The 20,515-nt window shown below is 44.2% G+C and overlaps 1 protein-coding gene across 1 annotated transcript in view; it reads left to right on the forward strand.

Moving 5' to 3' along the window:
• IGDCC4 (immunoglobulin superfamily DCC subclass member 4) overlaps positions 1–20,515 on the forward strand; it is a 705,186-nt gene that overhangs the window by 566,504 nt on the left and 118,167 nt on the right. Inside the window, exons 9-11 of the mRNA XM_078684077.1 lie at positions 12,099–12,236; positions 17,648–17,821; positions 19,153–19,383. Coding sequence (XP_078540203.1) covers positions 12,099–12,236; positions 17,648–17,821; positions 19,153–19,383 — 543 coding nt within the window. The remainder of the gene's footprint in view (positions 1–12,098; positions 12,237–17,647; positions 17,822–19,152; positions 19,384–20,515) is intronic.

The raw sequence follows: 20,515 nt of genomic DNA on the forward strand, positions 1-20,515 counted from the left end.
AAAATTCTCCAAAGGCTTTCAGCTCAGTAACAAACACTTGTTTCACACCAACACAAACAGCGGGTTTTGGTACAAGCCATCTCTCATCTTCACCGGAGCAAAATGAATAAACTACTGAATAAAGTTTTAACCAGAACTCGTATAGTGGTTTTTAACTGAAGATCAGCTTTCAGGAGTTTTGAGAGGGATTGGGACATAACCCCCTGCTCAATAATCACCTCTTTAAGTCAGGGGCACCGCATCTGGGAGCGTGGTAGGTGCTGCAGCAACTACAGACTCCCCCCCAGCACGACCAGCGCGACAGGCTCAATCCAGCTCCCTGCTCCTGCCTCACAGCTGTCCAGCCCCCTACTGAATGGCGGCCGAATGCACGCCAAAGGCAAACCGGTCTGCACCCGTCGGCGACCCGACTGCAACCAGCACCAGGAACCCTGGACCTTCGCCCCGCCAACGCTACGACCCATCAGCACTCCACGCACTCAACCCTGGCCGCAACAACTGCAAGCTACTATCACCAGCTGACACCCACAGACCCTTCAGCTTTTACTGCTGCCGGCACACCTACAGTACCGCCAGAAACACGAATCCAGCACAACCCGACTGCAAGAACACACCCGAAACGAAGACCCTGCAATGCATCCTCCTCAATGTCAGATCACTCCACAAACACGCCACAGAAATCTGGGACCTCCTCGACAGCCTCACCCCGGATGTAGCATTCCTCACCGAAACCTGGACCAACATCACCTCGGGAACGGACATCGCCATTCCCTAAGGATACAAGATCTCCAGGAAAGACAGCCCCACCTGCCCGGGAGGAGGAATCGCCATTGTCCACAAATCCACCCTCCGCCTGAGCACACTCCCTGACGAGCCCACAGACCTGATGGAACACCTGCACTTCAAGATACAAGCCAGCCCTACCACCACCCTCCGAGGTACCTTCATCTTCCGACCCCCTCAACTTCGTCCTCGACAACCAACTAGACCCCAACACCGCATCCCTCCTAGACAACATCCACAACATTGGACTTCGCCAGATAGTGACCGAACCCACGCACTCATCGCGACACACCCTCGACCCTCTCTTCACAACAGGAAACTCCATCACATTCAACTACACCACAGATCTCCTGTGGACAGACCATTGATGCATCCATTTCACCTTTAGAACACCCACAATCCTCAGACACCAGCACCGGCTCCCACGAAGAAACTGGACCAAAATCACTGACAACCAGCTCACCTCCTCACTCAGCAACTCCACCCGACCACCACGGAAGATGACACCCCCAACACCGCCGCCTGAACTCTACACAAATGGATCACCAACAGCGTCAATAACATAGCTTCCCTCAAACAGGAAAACAACTCACACACCAAAAAGGCCAGATGGTTTACCCCCGAACTCCGAGAGTCCAGGCAAACCAGCCGCCGCCTCGATAAGACCTGGAGGAACTCTAAATCCACAGAAGCTCACAACTTCAAAGCCGCCAGCACCACCCACCTCCAGCTCATCAGAAGCACGAGGAAAGCTGCAATTGAAGACAGAATCTCCAGATAGGCACACAACAGCAAAGAACTCTTCAACATCATCATGGAGTTCAGCCAAACCGCCATTGAGTCAACGGACATCCCCCCTCACAAGACCTCTGTACCAAACTCAGCACCTTCTTCCACCGCAAAATCAAGAACATCTACGACAACTTCGATGAAGACAACCAACACACGGAACCGCCAGCTACCACCCCTGATGCTTTGAAGCCAACGATTGAAAGCTGGACAGCCCTCACCACCGAAGACACACTGAAGACGAATGGAGTTAGTCCACTCCGGGGGCCCCACAGACCCCTGCCCCCACCACATATTCTAAAGAGCCGCCGACACCATCGCACCCATGCTTAACCACACCATCTACCGCTCCCTGGAGAAAGCCTCATTTCCCGACGACTGGAAACACGCCGAGATCAACCCCCTCCTAAAGAAGCCCTCGGCGGACCCCACCGACCTCAAAAATTACAGACCCATCTCCCTACTCCCGTTCCCAGCGAAAGTCATTGAGAAAGCCATCAACAGCCAACTCGCCACCTTCATCGAAGAACACAACATCCTCGACCCGTAACAATCTGGCTTCAGAAAAAATCACAGCACAGAAACCGCCCTCCTTGCCACAACAGACGACATCCGCTCCCTACTGGACAAAGGAGAAACAGTAGCCCTCATCCTACTATACCTCTCAGCGGCCTTCGACACCCTGATACGGAGACTCGATGACGCAGGTATCCAAGACAAGGCCCTCGACTGGATCTACTCCTTCCTCTCTGGCAGAAAGGAGCAGGTCAGATTCCCCCCCTTCCTCTCGGACCATACACCAACCACCTGCGGAGTGTCCCAGGAGTCCTCCCTCAGCCCAACGCTCTTCAAGGTCGACATGGCTCCCCTTGGCCTTATCGTCAAAACCTACGGACTCAACATTATCTCTTACGCGGATGACACCCAACTCATCCTCTCCCTTTCCAACGAAGCCAATCCCAGCCAAACACAACTACCAAGAACGCACGAAAGCTGTCGCCAAATGGATGAAAAGCAGCTGCTTACAACTCAACACTGACAAAAGAGAAGTACTCATCATGGACCCACACTCTGATGCCTGGTACAACACCTGGTGGCCCTCTGCCCTCGGCAGTCCACCCGCACCCACGGACCACTCAACCAACCTTGGAATCATCCTGGACTCCGAGCTCAAAATGGACCGACAAATCAACTCCGTCACATCCTCCTTCGTCTACATCCTCTGCCTCCTACATAAGACCTTCAAATGGACCCCCCTCGAGCATAGAAAAATTGTCACTACTCCCTCTTCACCAGCAGACTCGACTACGGCAACGCACTTTATACCGGAATAAACAAAAACCTCACCCGCAAGCTACAAAAAAAACAGAACGGTGCCGCAAGACTGGTCCTCAATTTACCACGACACTCCACTGGCTCCCCGTCAAGGCAAGATTCAACTTCAAGATCCTCACCCACGCACACAAAGCCCTCCACAACACCGGACCAGCATACCTCAACAGCCGTATCAACTTCAACGCACCCCAAAGAACCCTACGATCAGCCCAGCTCTCCTACGCCGTGGTCCCCCGCACCAGAAAGACCAGATCAGGAGGCCGCTCCTTCTTCCTCACGGCCAGTGCAGCGAACGTCCTACCGCTCCACCTCAGGCAGACAACATCACTCCCCACCTTCACGAGAAACCTCAAGACCTGGCTCTTCGACAGACCCCTTCCTTAATGGATTGGAACCTGCAAACCCCCCCCCCCCTCTCCCCATCGCCTTGAGACCCTTACAGGTGAGTAGTCGCGCTTTAACAAACCCATGATTGATTAATTGACTGTCAGATGTCTGAGAGCTTCCACTGACCATTCTGTTAATATAGTGGTTACTTTTCCTTTCTCTGATTCAAAAGTGAAGGCGTTCTGTAACATGATACTGTTGCTAGGGTTATAGCAGAGTGTAAAAGGATAAGGCTTCAGTATGTCAATATTTTATTGCACATATAAATTAAAAACAATTGCCTGGGTTACAAACTACATTTTTCGAGTATTTCAAAAATTAATACAGACTTTGAAAGACATTAGGACTCGCGAGACCTACTACTGCACCCAGTAAAAAAATCTGCAGTACTTACCATTTTTTGGTTTTGCTTACCCATTCCGAGTACTACTCCATGTAATGAGAGATAATATGCTAATATCACCTCTTTTCCTGTTTAGAGTTGCAAAACTCAGAATATTGGCAGCTTTTCCTATATATATTCTACCAGGTTTCCCTGACAAATGTTTGCTGGGGAAAAAGTGCTGTATTTTTTGCAACCAAACACAGATTTGAAGGCAGAAATCTTCACTCTGTAATTTAGCCGTATATTTGTTAATATGTACATGTACTCCAAAATATATGCACCATTGGGCTCCTGGCACCATCTCCACGGGATTACGGGCAACTCTTTACGATCGCTTGACGCGGAATACATTGGCCTAAATGTATTGCGTTTTCCTCAATGAACACCAGAGGGCAGTGCCAGTCCATGATCCTTAATCCCTGCTTCTGCAATCCCACAATGTTCTTGGTTATTTGTGTGAAAAGCACCTTCTTTGCTTCAGAAGGGAGCCTGCGCATTTCCTTGATGGAGTAACGGAACATACAGAGAGAGGCACATTGCTGCTGTCAATTAGGGAAGAGTTTACACAGAAAATAAGCTGCTTTTTCTCTTTTGTTTATTTGAGGACGCAGCATGGACAGTTGTAGTGTAGAGACCTGGATATCGTCAGTGACACCCTTTAAGGGTCACAATTACTTCCTTTATGTGGGGGGGGGGGAGGGGTGGTGTAAGGGGGGTGGGGGGGGGGGCTGGCGGCAAAACCTACTCAGCAGGTCAGTGACAACTCACAAAATTACAAAATATGAATCAAGTGTATACAAATAAAAGAGCAAAATTGAAAATTGTGTAATTGTTTAATGAATGAATGCTTTTTTTGTATTGTTGGTGTATTTTTTTTAAAGTTCAAATCATCAAAAATGCTTAGGTCGAGTACCCAGCTTCCAGTAATGACTCAGTGGAGATCCCCGGGTTGCAGTAATGATTAAGTGGGGGCCCAGAGCCATCTAATGAGAATAAACATTTTACTATCTTACCATGAGAGAAATATCTATATTTTATTAATGGAATACATAGTGTGTTTTCTATTTGTGTTATTCTTACCAGTCCACAAATAATTAAGCTATGGCAAAGCCAAAAGGTCCAGCCTTTGGCTTTGGCAATGTGTTTTAGCCATGTTGTATACCAGTGTGCCTGCTGCTCAGCATGGCTAAAAGTGGATAGGGTGGGGTAAAGTGTGGTAGATTGGAGTGGGGTAGATTGGAGTGTGGTGATCTGGGGTGCAATAGATTAGAGTGGAGTTGGGTAGATTGGGTGGAGCAGATTGGGGGGTAAAGTGGAGTGGGGTGAATTGGAGTGGAGTGGGGTAGATTTGGATGGAGAAGAGTGGAGTGGGGTAGATTGGAGTGGAATGGGGCAGGGGAACGTATTGGGATAGATTAGAGTGGGGTAGATTGGAGTGGGGTAGATTGGAGTGGTATGGGGTGGGGTGGAGTAGGGTAGATTTTAGTAGGGTAGATTTTAGTGGGGTAGACTGGAGTGGAGTGAGGTAGATTGGAGTGAAGTGGGGTAGATTTGGGTAGAGTGGAGTATGGTAAATTGGAGTGGAGCAGGGTAGATTAGGTTGAAGATGGGTAGGTTGGAGTGGGGTAGATTGGAGTCAGGTGGAGTGGGGTAGATTTGATTGGAGTGGAGTGGGGTGAATCGAGGTAGATTGTAGTTGAGTTGGGTAGATGGAGTGGGATAGATCAGGGTAGATGGAAGTGGGTGGATTGGTGTGTAGTGGGCTAGTTTGAGGTAGATCAGAGTAGATAGGTGTATATTGGTTTGGAGTGGGGTAGATTGGAGTGGCGTTGGTAGACGGGGTAGAGAGGAATGGATTCGGTTAGAGTGGAATGGGGTAGGTTCGGGTGGATTGGATTGAGTGGGGTAGATTTGAGTAGAGTGAAGTGAGGTAGAGTCAGTGGGTAGAGTGGAGTGTGGTAGTTGGAGTGGATTGGAGTAGAATAGATTGAGGTAGAGTGGAATAGATTGGGGTAGAGTGGAGTGGGGTAGATTGGGTTGGAGTGGGGTAAATTAAAGTTGACTGAGGTAGATTAGAGGGAATTGGAGTAGGGTAAATTGAAGTGGAGTGGGGTAGACTGAAGTGGAATGGGATAGATTGGAGTGGAGCAGGGTAGATTGGGTGGAGTGGGTTAGATTGTTGTCGGGTGGAATATAGTGGATGGGGCTAATTGGAGTGGGATGGGGTTGAGTGGGTTATTTTGGGAGGTAGCGGGATAGATTGAGGTGGAGTGAGGTAGATTGGGGTGCAGTAAGGTAGATTAGGAAGGAGTGGGGTACATCGGAGTTGATGGGACTGGAGAAGGGATAATGGGGCAGGGTAGATTAGGGTGGAGTAGGGTAGTTTTGAGTGGGTGGAGTGGGGTAGATTGTAGTGGGGTGGAGTGAGGTGGCTCGAGGTACATTGTAGCTAGGTGGGGTAGATTTAGGTGGAGTGAGGTATATTGGGGTGGAGTGGAGTAGCCTGGCGTAGATTGGAATGGAGTGGGGTAGACTGGAGTGGAATGAGGTAGATCAGTCTAGATTGGAGTATATTGATTTGGAGTGGGTAGATTGTGGTAGAGTGGTGTGTTTAGATTCGAGTGGATTGGACTGAGTGGGGTAGATTTGAGTAGATTGAAGTAGGGTAGATCGGAGTGGGGTAGATTGCGGTAAGGTCAGTGGGTAGATTGGAGTGGATTGGGGTATTTTGGAATGGAATGAGATAGAATGAAGTGCAGTGGGGTAGATTGGAGTAGATTTGGGTAGATTGGAGTGAGGTAGATTGGAGTTGAGTGGGCTACGATTTGGGTAGATTGAAGTATATTAGTGTAGATTGGAGTGGATTAGATTGGAGTGGAGTGTGATACAGTGTGGTAGACTGGTTTGGTTGGGTAGAATGGGGTATATTGGAGCGGAGTGGGTAGAGTGGAATGGGGTACATTGACCGCTCTTTCGGGGAATCCATATAAGAATAAGGACACAGGTTTTGGGGAGAAATGGATTATCTGCAGCGCTACTTAAAATTGAGAAACGTTAAAAAGGCAACAAACGCAGCCTCCAAACACAGGCGCAGTCGTACGGACTGCTTTAATAGTCTGTGCCATTTATTTGTTTGTGTAAAAGGAAGTTCTGAATTCCAAAAGAAAGGAAGGCAAAAACAAACAAACAAATGTGTACTTCATACAACGAATGTAAGTGAAAAGCAACCCAAAAGTGTTGGCAAAAGGAAGCACAAAACTGTGAAAAACAAGAGTCTGTGGCATTTACTTGTTACTGTTTACTGTAAAAGGAATCGCTGCATTCCAAACAACAAAAAAAGGCCGGTCAGAAAAATTGGAAAAAAAGTACCCTGAAACACAGCGCGAGCAGCAGATGGACACAAAAAAACTTAAATTAATTGGTACTTGGTCAAATTAAAATGTTCTCTTTGCTTGTCCAAAGAGTCCTGCCCTACTTGAACGCTTCCACATTGTAGTTTGTCATAGGAAAATTATCCTCGTATATAAACCAAAATTGTTTGGTTACCCATGCCACCAGACACAAGATCAGCAGAATATTTCCCAACACAACCACCCTTGTCTCTGTGAGATTCAAACCTTCATCCAAAGTGTCGGTGTTCATAGGTATTTCAGACAGACCTGTACCTCACTGGACTTGTACCTAATCCAAAAGATCTTTCACTTCCTGTTCGCGTGGAAGTCTTCCAGTCTCTCTGCTCCAGTCCTTTTGCCAGCACTAACTGTAGTGTGATTCCCTATGAGTCCACTTGTATTCCTTGAGAAGATGGAAGAGAGGGATGGAAGGAGGTGGGGATTGTACGGTTGTCTCTGGATGGTTGGTGGAAGATACCAGGACCATTATCATGCTAAATTAACTTCCAAAGCATCTCAGGTTTACGTCTCTAAAATGGGAATTTAATTCTCAGTTGCGTGACTTCACTGACAAGGTGCCCCACCCAAAGACAACCACAACCACACATTTCGAAGAAGCAGCACAAATCCTCAACATGGACCACTGGTCCCTCCTGCTAGGTTTGTCTCAGCATCACCTCCCACAGAAGTTGAGAGTAGAAAAAAGAGGCCTATAGAAAACAAAAAGGTGCAATTTACGAAAACTTGCCAGGTGATCGTGAAAATAAAGTCTAAAATCCTATAATTACTAACTAAAATATTTAATCATTCAAAAATAAATAGCAAAAATAGAACATGAAATCCATCAAAGTGTCCTGCTAGCCAAAAATAACCAACCAGAAAGCTGGGCCCTTTTAGTAAACATTACATAAACTAACACTAACAGAGATGAACATGATATTGTATTGTAGCATTCATATAGGGCTTTTCACCCAGTTATTGTCGAATTTCAGTAACAATTTTTCAAAAATTCATATGTTCAGTTCTGTCCCTTGCTCTGGTGCAGTGTTATACTTATAGGTTAGCATATTATAATAGATGGGATTCTGCAATCCTTGTATAAAAGCTCACCCATAATTTCTTTATAATCTGCAACTTATGACGCACCCAGTCGCTGATTATAAAGAAATTAACTCCACTATAATAACTTATTGCAGTTGAATTCTGAAGTCACAATGCCTGTTGCCAGAACCAGCGAGGGGACAGGCACGTCAGGTCACAAAGCATAATTATAGAAGTTGTTCGTAGAATGAAAACACATTGCTTTTCTTTCTCCTCCTCAGTTTTTCTGACTGTACAGTAACAACCAGAAAAGAGATATTTATGGCAACATGTTTATTTTTTGCACTCCTTAGGGAATTATAGACAAGTTACAATGTTCATGCATGTTTCTACACATCCTGGGATACTGTGCCTTTTTTGAAAACAAAAACTGCATTGTATTAAACTGATTCAAATATATTTTTGCAACAAATACCTAATAGCTTTTTTTGTGTTAAATATTGCACTACAGATTCTATTTTATTGTTAATATTTTGAAACGTGCCCTCTCTTTCATATTAAAGAGCCACACATTAAGGATTTAAGTGGTTTGTGGATAAGGTGATAGTGTGACCATGTATCATAAGGAATAAAGTACCCCCTGGTGTACATGATTAGGATATTGTAAGTCATCGCAGAGTTCCATAACCTTTTAAAGGAACTCCACTTCGCCCTCATTCATCTATATGGTCATCAAACTCCTTGGTAACATGTGATATGCTAATGATGTTCAGCAGAGGGTACTTTATCCCAGATATAATATACATTGAAGGGATCTTACTTTTACCAGTTATTCATTTGCTATACAGTGTCGTTGAGGCTAGGGTCGATATTTTAGACCGGGTACATCAAAAGAGAGCTGATTATGACATTCACATCTGCCCTAAGCAACAAGTGTTAGCTGAAAAAGAAGGTAATGATTTTCACAGTGCACTGCTGAAAATGTCTGGTGCCATGCTAGGGACATTAGGAGCATATGTATACAAAATTATTTTGAATGGTGGAGCAACGCTAGCTAAGCATACTTTAAAGGATGCTCTCTTAAGTATATGACAAGTGTTACCTCTTACCTTGAAGTAAGTGTGGTGAGAAGGACTGTTGAATCTTCTCTTTGAGTCTCTCCTGTGTTAATATTGATCAAACATGTGTTGCGCCTGTGTACCAATCTCGGGGAAGAATGAAAACAAGCACTGTATATTGTAACAATGTTAGAATATTATGTCCAGCTTGGGCCTTATATGCAGGCAGCCTTATTGAAAGGTGGCATATAAGTTGTTGAAGGCTAGATACTGCTACTAGATGATATGTTTTCCTCCTATATGAGTGGGTGCTTATTTGGTAGATTTGGTTTATGAAGTGCATTTTGGGATTGTGTAGTAGTGCCCAGTTCCAGAAGGTTTGGGTGCGGACTCAGTATTTTGTGTAGTTCTTTCTGATTTTCATTTTATGTCTGTGTTGTATTGGTCTAGTTTCGCACTTTTAGGTAGCTGTTGTGTCCTTGGGGCTTTAATTATATAAACTCTTAGCTAGCTGTTGGTCTGGTCGGTGGAGTCTGTGCTTGGCTTGTATAATGTGTAAATTTATTTCTGAAAGTTGCTTTCATCTCCTTGCTTGATGTGCAGCTCACCCACATTGGGCGTCCATGTTAAGTTATACAGTAAAGTGTCTTTAATTAATTTAGCATTTCTCCTTACATTCGAATCCGACTGAAGTGAACATTTGTGCGAGCTGGCCAGCCCAAGGGGTCCCCCTTTGAGGTGAGTGGTGTGGTGGCCCCCACCCACCACAGTGGCTGCGAGGGCCCCCATTACACCTCTACTTCTTTGGCAAAATCCTGCTGACTGAGATATGTAAGGCATGGTTACATGAACATTCACTCAGCGGCAGCTGGTACAGAACTGGAGTGGCGGGGCTGGGCAGAGGGGTGTTTCTTTGGGGGGAGGTGAACGAAAAAAAAAAATCCACTTACTTTCTCTGCAGGGCCACCGTCTCTCCTCCGGCAGCAGGAAACACCCAGACTCCCCTAAGCCAATCACGAAGCTGCTGTCACCATGACAGCAGCGTCGTGATTGGTATGAGCGCCGTGGTTTGGCGCCCAGGCAGGCAGTGGGAGTCTGGGCATGTTTTCCATCCAGCCTGTGCATTATAACCCGGTGGATAACATGCTAAGTGCGCATGACTGTTTGGCCTGCCCAAGGACGGCCTTCCAAACCGTAATGCATACTTAAGTGCATGAACCACTCCTCCCCCTGCTGGCTGTGAGACAGCCTATCCCCTCCCTGTAAAACTGCCTCGGAAAGGAAAATTAAATGATAACAACAATGTGTTATTATCATTTTATTTTTCCTTTTTTCCACTGCTGAAAATCAGTTATGCAGCGCTCCTCCGCCTTAACAGAGGAGCCGCCACTACATTCATTAAACATTATTGTGTGTATATCATAGCGCGTCAGCAGGTTGTGTTTGGCCAGAGTTTGTTTCAGATATGTACATCACCCACACTATAGCCACTGCTTGTAGGGGGACTCCTTTACAGTCTGTGCAGAGCATGTGTATTTACTGTAACACATGCTATGAACGGAAAGTGTTACGCATGATAACCTCTGTTTGTTGCTTGTAGTGCTGTCTATTCACATGGGCCCACCCTCCTCTTCAGAAGTGTGTGTTTTTACTTGCAGATCTCTTCTTTTATCACCTAACTTACTTTCTCAATACACATGGTGCACCATACTGCCTTCATTCGCCGCTGTATACTTCATCTCACCTGCTGTGCAACAAACACTCTACCATGGCATGGGTGCCCATGCTCATTGCCCAATAATGGTGGAGTCTTAGTGAATCCTGTGCCTCCAAAGACTTCTTTGAAAAAAAACAACCTGCAAACATCCGATCCCAAGGCTAAGTGTCAGGAGTGTGCAGAGCATGTGAATCTACAGCACTACACTTGATGAACAGATCTTTTACAGGGCAAGTAACATTTTTACTTTATAGCTTTTTCTAGTACTAAACACTATTTTATCTGTAAAGTCTGCGTAAAACATGATCACATATCTGCAGTAAACACTCCCTTCAAAGAACACGTGTAGTGGGTATCGACCTGTTTGGTCATTTCTTTCTGAAGCTTAAGGCTCTCTTATTGATGTCATTACTCAGTATGTGAAATGGCTGATCTAGGCCAGTGGTGCCCCACGTGATTCCAGGAATGCTGATTCGAGACTAGATTTTCAGATAGATTAAAAAATAAAATGCATACCATTACATTAAAGGAACTATTTGTCATAGAGATAATCCAGAAACTCTGGTATGACGTTTATTGAGCTCCAGAACACACCTGGCTTTTGTTGCTGTACAGAATGTGTTATACGTTGGTTTGCCCTTTGATTCTTGTGTAGACTATGAGTGACTAGTCTTATCTTGTTGTACTTCCTTAAGCTGCATACATTCTGTGCATATAGCCGCAGGGTGGGATTGGTTAATATAGCCCAACAATTCAAGCCAAGCGAAAATGCCTCTCCCCCATGCCATTGACTACAGCACTTCAGCTCCCCTCCAGTAGATCTATGACTTGCAAGGCAAGTTCCTCGTCCATGAATCGCAGAATAACAGTTGAAACTGATCTGAGGAAAGCATTACTTATCTTACAATGCATAGGCCGAGGCACCACCACCCCACCAAATGGTTGAAAAGCCTTACCAGAATGGCTGGAAATGCAACAGTCAGGGAGAGGGCAGGGCCTGATGCACTCACTCCTTAATGTGTATTCAGGTGTTCTGTCCAGTCTCTGGGTTCTCTGCTTCTCATGGGCTGTCTCGCTCTCCCATCTATAGCGGGGCTCTACCTGCGCTCACCTAGGTTCTTTTCTGGGTGTTCTACCTGCGGACACGCGTGCACCGTGCAGGACGTTCATTCCACTCCATGATTTACTGTCTTCTTTCTTTTCATCTTCAGTGCCGGAAGCTGCCCCCCAGCACTCCTTGTCCAGCAATACTCCAACTGATATCCACGTGAGCTGGCTTCCTCTTCAACCGGAAGTGAGCAACGGGGAAATCATAAAGTATCAAATTGACTACTGCACTGCGAAGGAAGGTAAGCCGGGTTTTTGAGTTGAAAGGGTTCAGAGGGAAGGAGACCTATCCGTAACACTATAGAAATTCTAGATCTTTCATCAATATGGTCTACAGTCTGTGTCATTTAAAGGTGCAACAGCAGCTGTGACCAATCACGTCGTTTGTTGTGATGAATCTGAGCTATATGCAGACTTTTTAAAGCAGTGGAGGCAGCGAATTTAGCAGATCGTTTTGCCAGCAAAGTTAAACCATTTGCTATTTGGTAAAATATGGCGTCTCAAAGCGCTGGGCACACCCTTCACATAAGGATAGTTGTCACTCATGCGACCTTTGTCATCCATGATGTTGATGGACAATATCTATAGTGGGACATAACACTCTCAATGTAATGATACGTTTGTTGTGGAATTGAATGTACTAGGAAAGGCAAATGTGGTTCAGCCCAGTGTTTGCTAAACATTGGAACTGAACAAGGACAATGTTGCCTTCAAATAATTTGTGACTGTGAAAGTTGATTAGATTTTTCCAATGGTAACAAAAATGTGAGCGGGCTTCTAACACTGTGACCATATCTACAAATCTTTGAACAATGAACCATGAAAATATGAGCATGTTTTTTTAAAAGTTCAAGTGTGAGCATCATCATGGTGTCTGTGTATTATGATTTTTTATTTCATGTTTGGAAATGTTTCACCAAGATGTGATGATATTGTGAGGCTGTTTCTGGATGTATGGTTATCTCTTTTCCAGTGAATTAGCGTTTGTTCTGACCGGGCTGATTGGGGCCCTCTTTCCACTGAGTTTGGGTCTGTCCCCCAAAGGTATTGCTGCAGGGATTTTGATAAATAACAGAACTGTGCTTGGGACCATAGAACCTTAGTAGGCAGGGACTGAGTTATCCTACCACCTTAGTACCCACGAGCCCAGGACCAACTAGCTATAGTGTCTCACTTGCCCTCCTACACACTCACAGAGGAACAAGTGATTAGAGACCCCAGAACACAACACTCCCGTCCCGGTCCGAAATTGCGGTGGCAGGACACACCCTTTCACTCTCACACACGTACTTCTCCACAATAAGATCTGACGGAGACATGAGGAAAGTTTAAAATATTTATTTGAATTATCATTCTCTAGTATGCAGTATACGTGCCACAACAAGTGAGAAGATGCCTAACACAAATACGGTCAGCATTGTAAGTAATCCATAAATCATAAAAGGAGCTGTCATTGTATAAGACAGGATAACCTAACCCCTCCTCTCCTTCTATAGAAGCAAAGTGATTATATATCAAAAGATCTCTGGGTGTTTGCAGTTGACCCCGTACCTTAGCATGCACAAATGAAGGTTCTACATCTCAAGTGTAGTCGCAATCTCATCTGTGTATTTGCCTGTCTGTGCATAACTATATGACAAAGACCACGTGTTTCCAAACAACAGCTGCATGTGTGTGTTTTGTTTATGGGCTAGAGCTTGACCAAAACAGAATAACAAGGGGCATTTTTGTTTGACCTTGTCTACAGTCATTCAAACTAAAACAGAAAAATAACAGTAAGTTCTGTGTGAAAGTACAGAGTGGCATAAAGAAAAATCTGTGTGAATAGTAACATGTACAAAGCAAAGTAAGGACTACGGCATTCTCATGCTAACTTAGGGAAAACGGAAATGGACCAGCACGGTACATATGACAGTTTACTATATATCCATGTGATGTAAGCATGACATGGTCTTTTTACACACACCAAATTTACCATCCTTGATTGAGTAGCATAGGATTATTGGTCCTAATGAAATGCCATGATCCTTCCGGATAGTAACAGGCATGAAACATGTTGGCCCCTGACTCGCACTAACTGTTGCTAGGGTAGACCATTATATTTACCTCTGGCTCAACTCATGTTTTTAACCATGACAAAGGAACCCAGTGATAAAAGTTGCCTTTGGACCCCATTTTTATTGCACATTTCTTTCCCATTCTACTCACATTTAGTCACCCCCCCGCCACCTCACTCTTCACATCGGCAAAAAGAAAAGAACTCCGGCAAAAAGCCCCCTTGATCGGCCTGTTGTGCATTGCAGCGCCGGCCCAACGAGGAGGTGCCCGAGGATGAAGCATGACACCCGAGGGGTGTGTAAGGGGCCTGGCTCATTGAAGGAGTACTTCCACTGACCTGGCCTCCTGGTAGACCTAGACTCCCACACAGCAACTGCATACTTCTTGTCTTCATAGCTCATTGAAGGGGCACGTATGCTGGAAGTTGTATACCGCCAGTCTTTGTTTTGATATAGTGAGGCTGTTTTGGGGTGTTTAACTATCTTTTGTCCAGTGATTGAAGGGAGTGTTGGGTTTCGTATGGCCGCTTGAATGATAGGATCTTGCCAATGGGAGCAGTAGTTTCCTGTGCCAAGGAATGAGACACTGTAGTGTTTCATGTTTCCCTGGGGTAGGACATTTTGGAATACTTAACTGCAGTGAAAGGTACACTGGACAAGGCTAGGCGGCATGCAATGCCACGCAGTGTGGCATCAAGGGGTGTAGTATACTGGCCCGGGATATGGATTATGGGATGTTTTGCCTAGACTTTGTTGTAGGAAATGTTATACTTGGCCAATAGTGTGGTATGCTGGTTAGGAAATGTGCTGTGCTGTGCTGGATTTGTTTTACGCCAATCTGTGTTTGACCCATGGTTACAGGTTTGAATCCACTGGGTCCGCCCGGCATTTCACCATCCAGAGATAGATAAAGTGAGCATTACTGAGCTTGGTAGCAAAGAACATGTGTCTTTCAAGGCTAAGGCATGTGCAAGTGAATGTTTCATGATGTTAGGTTACATTATGACACTTTAATATAAGGGAAGCCCATGGCCGGTGTGTTGTGGTTGTAATCTCTAGCCCAGGCAGTGTACTTTCCGGGCCGGTAGTTATAGTAAGAGCAACAACCGGTCCCAGAATGTCAGCTGATGTTAGGTAAAAAGCTTGAGCTGACTGAAGGGGTGATACATCACATGGTCACTTGGCACCATGTGAAGTGACTTCTCCCAGGTAAAGTTAGATGCAGAACAAAAGACGTTTATGTTCAAATTAATAACTATTTGACTTATGTCAGACTTTTCACCAAAATAAACAGTATTGTCTACTAGTCCCAGCACCTAAGGACAAGTCCTGTGGTAACGAAAAAAACAGAGACACAATAGTAAACTGTAAGGCTCACCTCTTCAGAGTCAATTACAAATCAAGGGATCAAGGGATAACAGAGGCATCCAGAAATCATCCCTTTTTTTAAGCGTGCAGCTCATGGTTTGAAGATTATCAAGCAGAGAAAACTTAAAAAGCCCTGTCTCTGGCCTGGCCTGAATTTAGGGATTCAGGGTTCTCTGGTACTTGAATGGTGAGAGGAACCAGCCAAAGCCGGCCCATGCTCGAAATGGCTTCTTAAACTGTTTGGTGACTGGCCATTGCTCAGAGAGATTTCTGAACTCTTTGATTACAGAAGGTTTGGTCATCGCTTCAGTGCCCTACCGTATGGGCCGGCAGACACTGGGGACCATGCTCCTCTTCATTTTAAAATGAGGACATACAGCAAGCTGGTATTGCAGCCTGAGCAACATGAAATTTAATTTCACCAAGTATCCTGCAGGGCCCTTTACGTTGCTTTTTCTAGTGTCTCCTCGATCCGAAACCATTTAATGTGCAGCCACCTTTGTTACCCGGAAAAGGCAGACAGTGATACATATGATTACGCTAAATCTAGTCCTTGCCTTGCCTTCCAAATTTAGCACTGAGGGTCTTTTATTTGCCTGCTGAAAGTGGTTGTGGGGAGTAAACACTACAAAATTATACTTACAATTTAGTCATTTTTAAAAGACCAGTTGATAGGTTTTATTATAAGGCCAAAAATAATTGAATATACACGCACCTTCAAATGAGAGAATATAGGTACATAAAAATCAATACGGAGCCGAACCTACGCATATAGTTAATCTGGCATAGAAGGCACAATGTGATACATTCCCAAATCAAAATACACCCCAAGATGGAGGCGGAATCTAATTCCTTTTTCATTAGGAAGGAAAGCATAAATTATCTTTCCTTACACTACTCTCATTGATGTTCCTTCTATTTTCCCTATCTCATTTCCCAAAGGTGTCTGCACGTGTAGACTTCCTAAGAAGTACTCATGTCATGGGTCATAATAGCTTAAGGCTAAGGAGCTCGCTCTTGAGATGCTCCTTCTCCTCCGAAATTGTAGAAGTCTGCTTTTTTTTTCAGTGCATAATACAAAAAGACAAAACTCAGACCCCCTAAATGTATCACATGACAAATGATTTCCCTTGCAAAGTTCCCCAGTATCTTTCCGTTACTTCTTTAATTACGTTCTTCTTGTCTTCCAGTGGCATTGAGGTTCAGATAGGCCAGGCACAGAAGGTATCCTCCCTTCTCTCTTCTCAGACTTTTCAAAGACATTCCGGTTATCTCCTTAAACTAAGAATAACGAGGTTGAATTCTTCTACCTGCAGTGGGATGAGAGCATACGGTTCTGGCACAACAAGAAATGTATTTAATTATTTCTTTAGCAACCAAGGATTTTTAAATTGTCAACAACTTGCAGCTCTGGGCCTACCATGCAGGCAACTTAAACAACACACAGTTACATTTATATATGAATATTATGTCATCCTGTACATTATGCATACAGGAATGATAGTGTCTCAATATATGTAAATCCTACTTAAAGGTACACATTACAATTCTATGCTTGGGGTGTTGAATAAATACATTTGATAAACATAATACACTGCACATGATACAAATATAGGTAAGTGCGTTTGAACTATGAGTATAATGCACTCATACAATTTAGAGTGCTGTAAGCGCTCTATCACATAGGACATGCATCCCTGTCCACCTGGTCATACATAAGCTCTAGTGAATCACTGTGAATGTTTTGACCGCACAGTCAAACCTTAGTATATTATTTTACACCTCTCCTATCATCAAAAAGAATCCGAACAGTGTGCGTTTAGTTAAAGCACATCACCAGCTGACATGCCATAGAAAACTGTGAGGCATTGGTGCCAAAATAGAATATACCAGTTCGGCATAAGGTTGGCATGTCATGACATCTTTTCCTGTGTTCTAACATTCGAGTTATGAATTTGTACCTCTTACTTTGTCCAGCCTGATTGGGTAGCTGAAATCATTTGTTTTTCAGTTTGTGCTTGCTGCCATTGTCTTGTGGCTTATTAGTGTTTGATTATGGTTTTTCATGAAACAACACCATGGGGCGGTCTGTAACAGCCATAGAAAAGTGCAGATTTGGGCCCCAGCAACATTCCAAGCAGCGAACCGCAGGGGTCACTTCTATTTCAGTAGAAGATGCACTGATTTACTGACCTGTCCTACTATGCTATGCTCTTCTCTTCCCGCAGTGGATAAGGTGTACTCTGTGGAAGTTAATGGCAATGAAACTGAGGTGACCCTGGACTCTCTGCACCCAAACCGGGCTTACAAAGTTCGGATAGCAGCTGGCACCATAGCTGGATATGGTGTTCCCTCGGAGTGGATGCAGCACCGCACCCCCGAAAAGTTCAACAAGACACATGGTAGGTGTCCATGCAGTCAACCGATAGGAGCGGTGAGTTAGAGTTCACCTGTAAACCTCTCCAACCACTGATCAAAGCAACAACTTATTTCATTCTTTCCTTTCCCTCTGATTATAGTCTTTCCTTCTGTACCCTTTTTTCAGTTAGATTCGTTCTCTCTCTTGTTTCTCCATTTCCTTGTTTTTCCCTCTTCCTTCTTCTCTTCCTATTCTTACTTGTTCTCTGTCATCTGTCTATAGATAATGGTCCTTACCTTTCTCCCTATTTTTCCTGGGCTGAAATTTTTCTTTCATCAGCCATTGTCTACTTTTGTCTTTGCATTATCCTTCACCTTCACCCTTTTGTTCATTGATCATCCTCTTACTGTTGTTCCTTCTCACTGTTGACTCCTAGCCTTCAATTTCTTCCTTCTCCCTGTTATTCCTTTTCTTCCTTTATCCTGTTTCTCACTGTCATTCCTTCTCTCTCAGTTGCAAGAGAAGACCCTTCCTTCTCTTGTTGTCCATCACACATTATCTCTCTCTGCCTGCTGTTCACAGTCCTTCTTTTCTTCCCTGTGTTTATTTTACTCTTTTTCTCCTCATTGTTACTAGTCCTCCCATCACACATTCCATGTGATCCTTCCTTCTCATTGTGCATGGCCCTCCTTCCTCTTTATTTTCTTCATGTTCATTCTCTGTACGTCATTTATTCATGCTGTGCTCTTCTTTCAATCTTCCTTACATTCATTGATTGCCTACCTATTATGTGTGATTCTTGTTTCTGCCGCCATTATTGCACATGGTGCTTATTTCTGTTCATGCTATTCCTTGACATCTCTTCCTTCTCACCTTTCTGCTTATTGAACTCCATTCCTTCAATGGCACTCATGGTTTACCATTCTCTCTCTTCTCTCTTGATTCATTGTCCTTTCTCCCTCTTACTTTCAGAGTGATTAATGTTCTTTATTTGTGTCATAGTTCTTCTGTTAATCCATTCTTTTTCCTTTTTTTACAGTGCTCAACTCTCACAGTTCTTTTTTTCTCCTTGATTTGTTTGCCATAGTCCATTCTTCTCTCTCTGCTGTTCATAGTCTTCCTTATCGTGACATTCCCCATGGGCCTTTCTTCTCTAAGTCTTGCATTGTGTTTTATTGCATCAATACAATAGATGGTCCTTCCCTCCTTCAATGCTAATTTCTCTCTCTCCTTTTCTCTGTGCACATGGTTTTCCTTCTCTCCCATTCTTGGTTTTCCTCCACTCCCATTCTTGGTTTTCCTCCTCTCCCATGCACAGTGACCTTCTATCCCTTTTGTTCAATCATAATCTTTCCTTCTCTTTCTCTTCCATAGTTCCGTTTGCTCCTACAGAGTTGAAGGTTCGGGCTAGGCTTGACTCCCTGTTGTTAAGCTGGCTGCCACCATCTAACTATGCTCAGATCTCAGGGTACAAGCTCTTTCACCGTGCTGTGAGCACAGATGAGTCCGGTGGTGAACATCCCTTGAAGGGCAACGAGGAAAGCTGGGATGCAGGGCCCATCAAACTCAAGAAGAAACAGAAACAGTACGAGATTCTTCAGCTGGGTAAGGATGGACACACAATTCCGTCTGGCCAAGGGCAGAGCAAATCTGTTCATTAATGCAGAGTGCAAAGTATACAACCAGTCCTGAAGAAGGCTTGTTAGTGAATCCCCAAGCCAGAACTAGGCCATTAAATTTTTCAATGAACTGTAAGTGAGGGTGGAGTAGCGTCATACAGATTTTTGTGTGTAGGGAAGTTAGAAGGCTGATCTAGAAGCCACTGTGTATTACTCCACCCTGCTTGCCCTGAATATTTGTCGCATATATTGGCTACTAACGTTTCTTCAGGTTTGTTTACTACATAGGTACTACTGCTCCCTATGGATTAGATACAGCTAAATATAGTTTTTTTGGTTTACACAGACTCGCTAAAAACCGTAAAAAACATTAGCACATCTAATGCATTAATTAGCAAACTAAGTAATACATTATTCAGTCTTTCCCTTTCCAAGAAGTTACAAATACTCAAATGGGTATTAGTTGTTTCAGTGGCTTGGGTAATATCTAAGTCATGCAGGCACGCAGTCCTAACAGATTTGAGAACTGTACATCTTAGCATTACATAATCGGTGGTTTCTGCTTCATCATAGCAAAGACAGCAAAAACACGGACTCTTCTTTATGGCCATCTAGCGTCGACAAAACAGGTAACCTAGCCTACACAACATAAGGTGTATTTCTCTGATAAGAGGCCGCCATATTGTATGATGTTGAGCACTCCCACATAAATGTGAATCGTAAAGTGTAAGATAACTTAGTCAGTAACTGGGTAGCACTACTATTGCTTTTGTAAGCTTTATTATTGTCCTGCATCTACAGCCTCACTCAAATATATTCAAAACGTAGGGTTTCTTGTACCAAGCCTGATAGCACTAGGGTTTGTTCTGGCTTACTATATTCTAATTTGCATATTTTCTAATTAACTCCAGAAGAATATGTCTAGCAGTCCCCACATTTATTTCAGTAATCACGAAAAAAGTAACAGATTGTTAAATCTTCAAATTTTAGTTGAATAAATCCCCACCTCAAGTCTATGACCTTGAAAAATAATAATAATATCGCCATTTGTAGAGCGTGAACAGCTACCTCCAGCAGAGGTGTCCCGGTGCTAAAAACAATCGTCAGCGAGTAGCCAG

Source organism: Lissotriton helveticus, chromosome 3_1 (assembly GCF_964261635.1).
Source record: "Lissotriton helveticus chromosome 3_1, aLisHel1.1, whole genome shotgun sequence".
Classification (NCBI taxonomy): domain Eukaryota; kingdom Metazoa; phylum Chordata; class Amphibia; order Caudata; family Salamandridae; genus Lissotriton; species Lissotriton helveticus.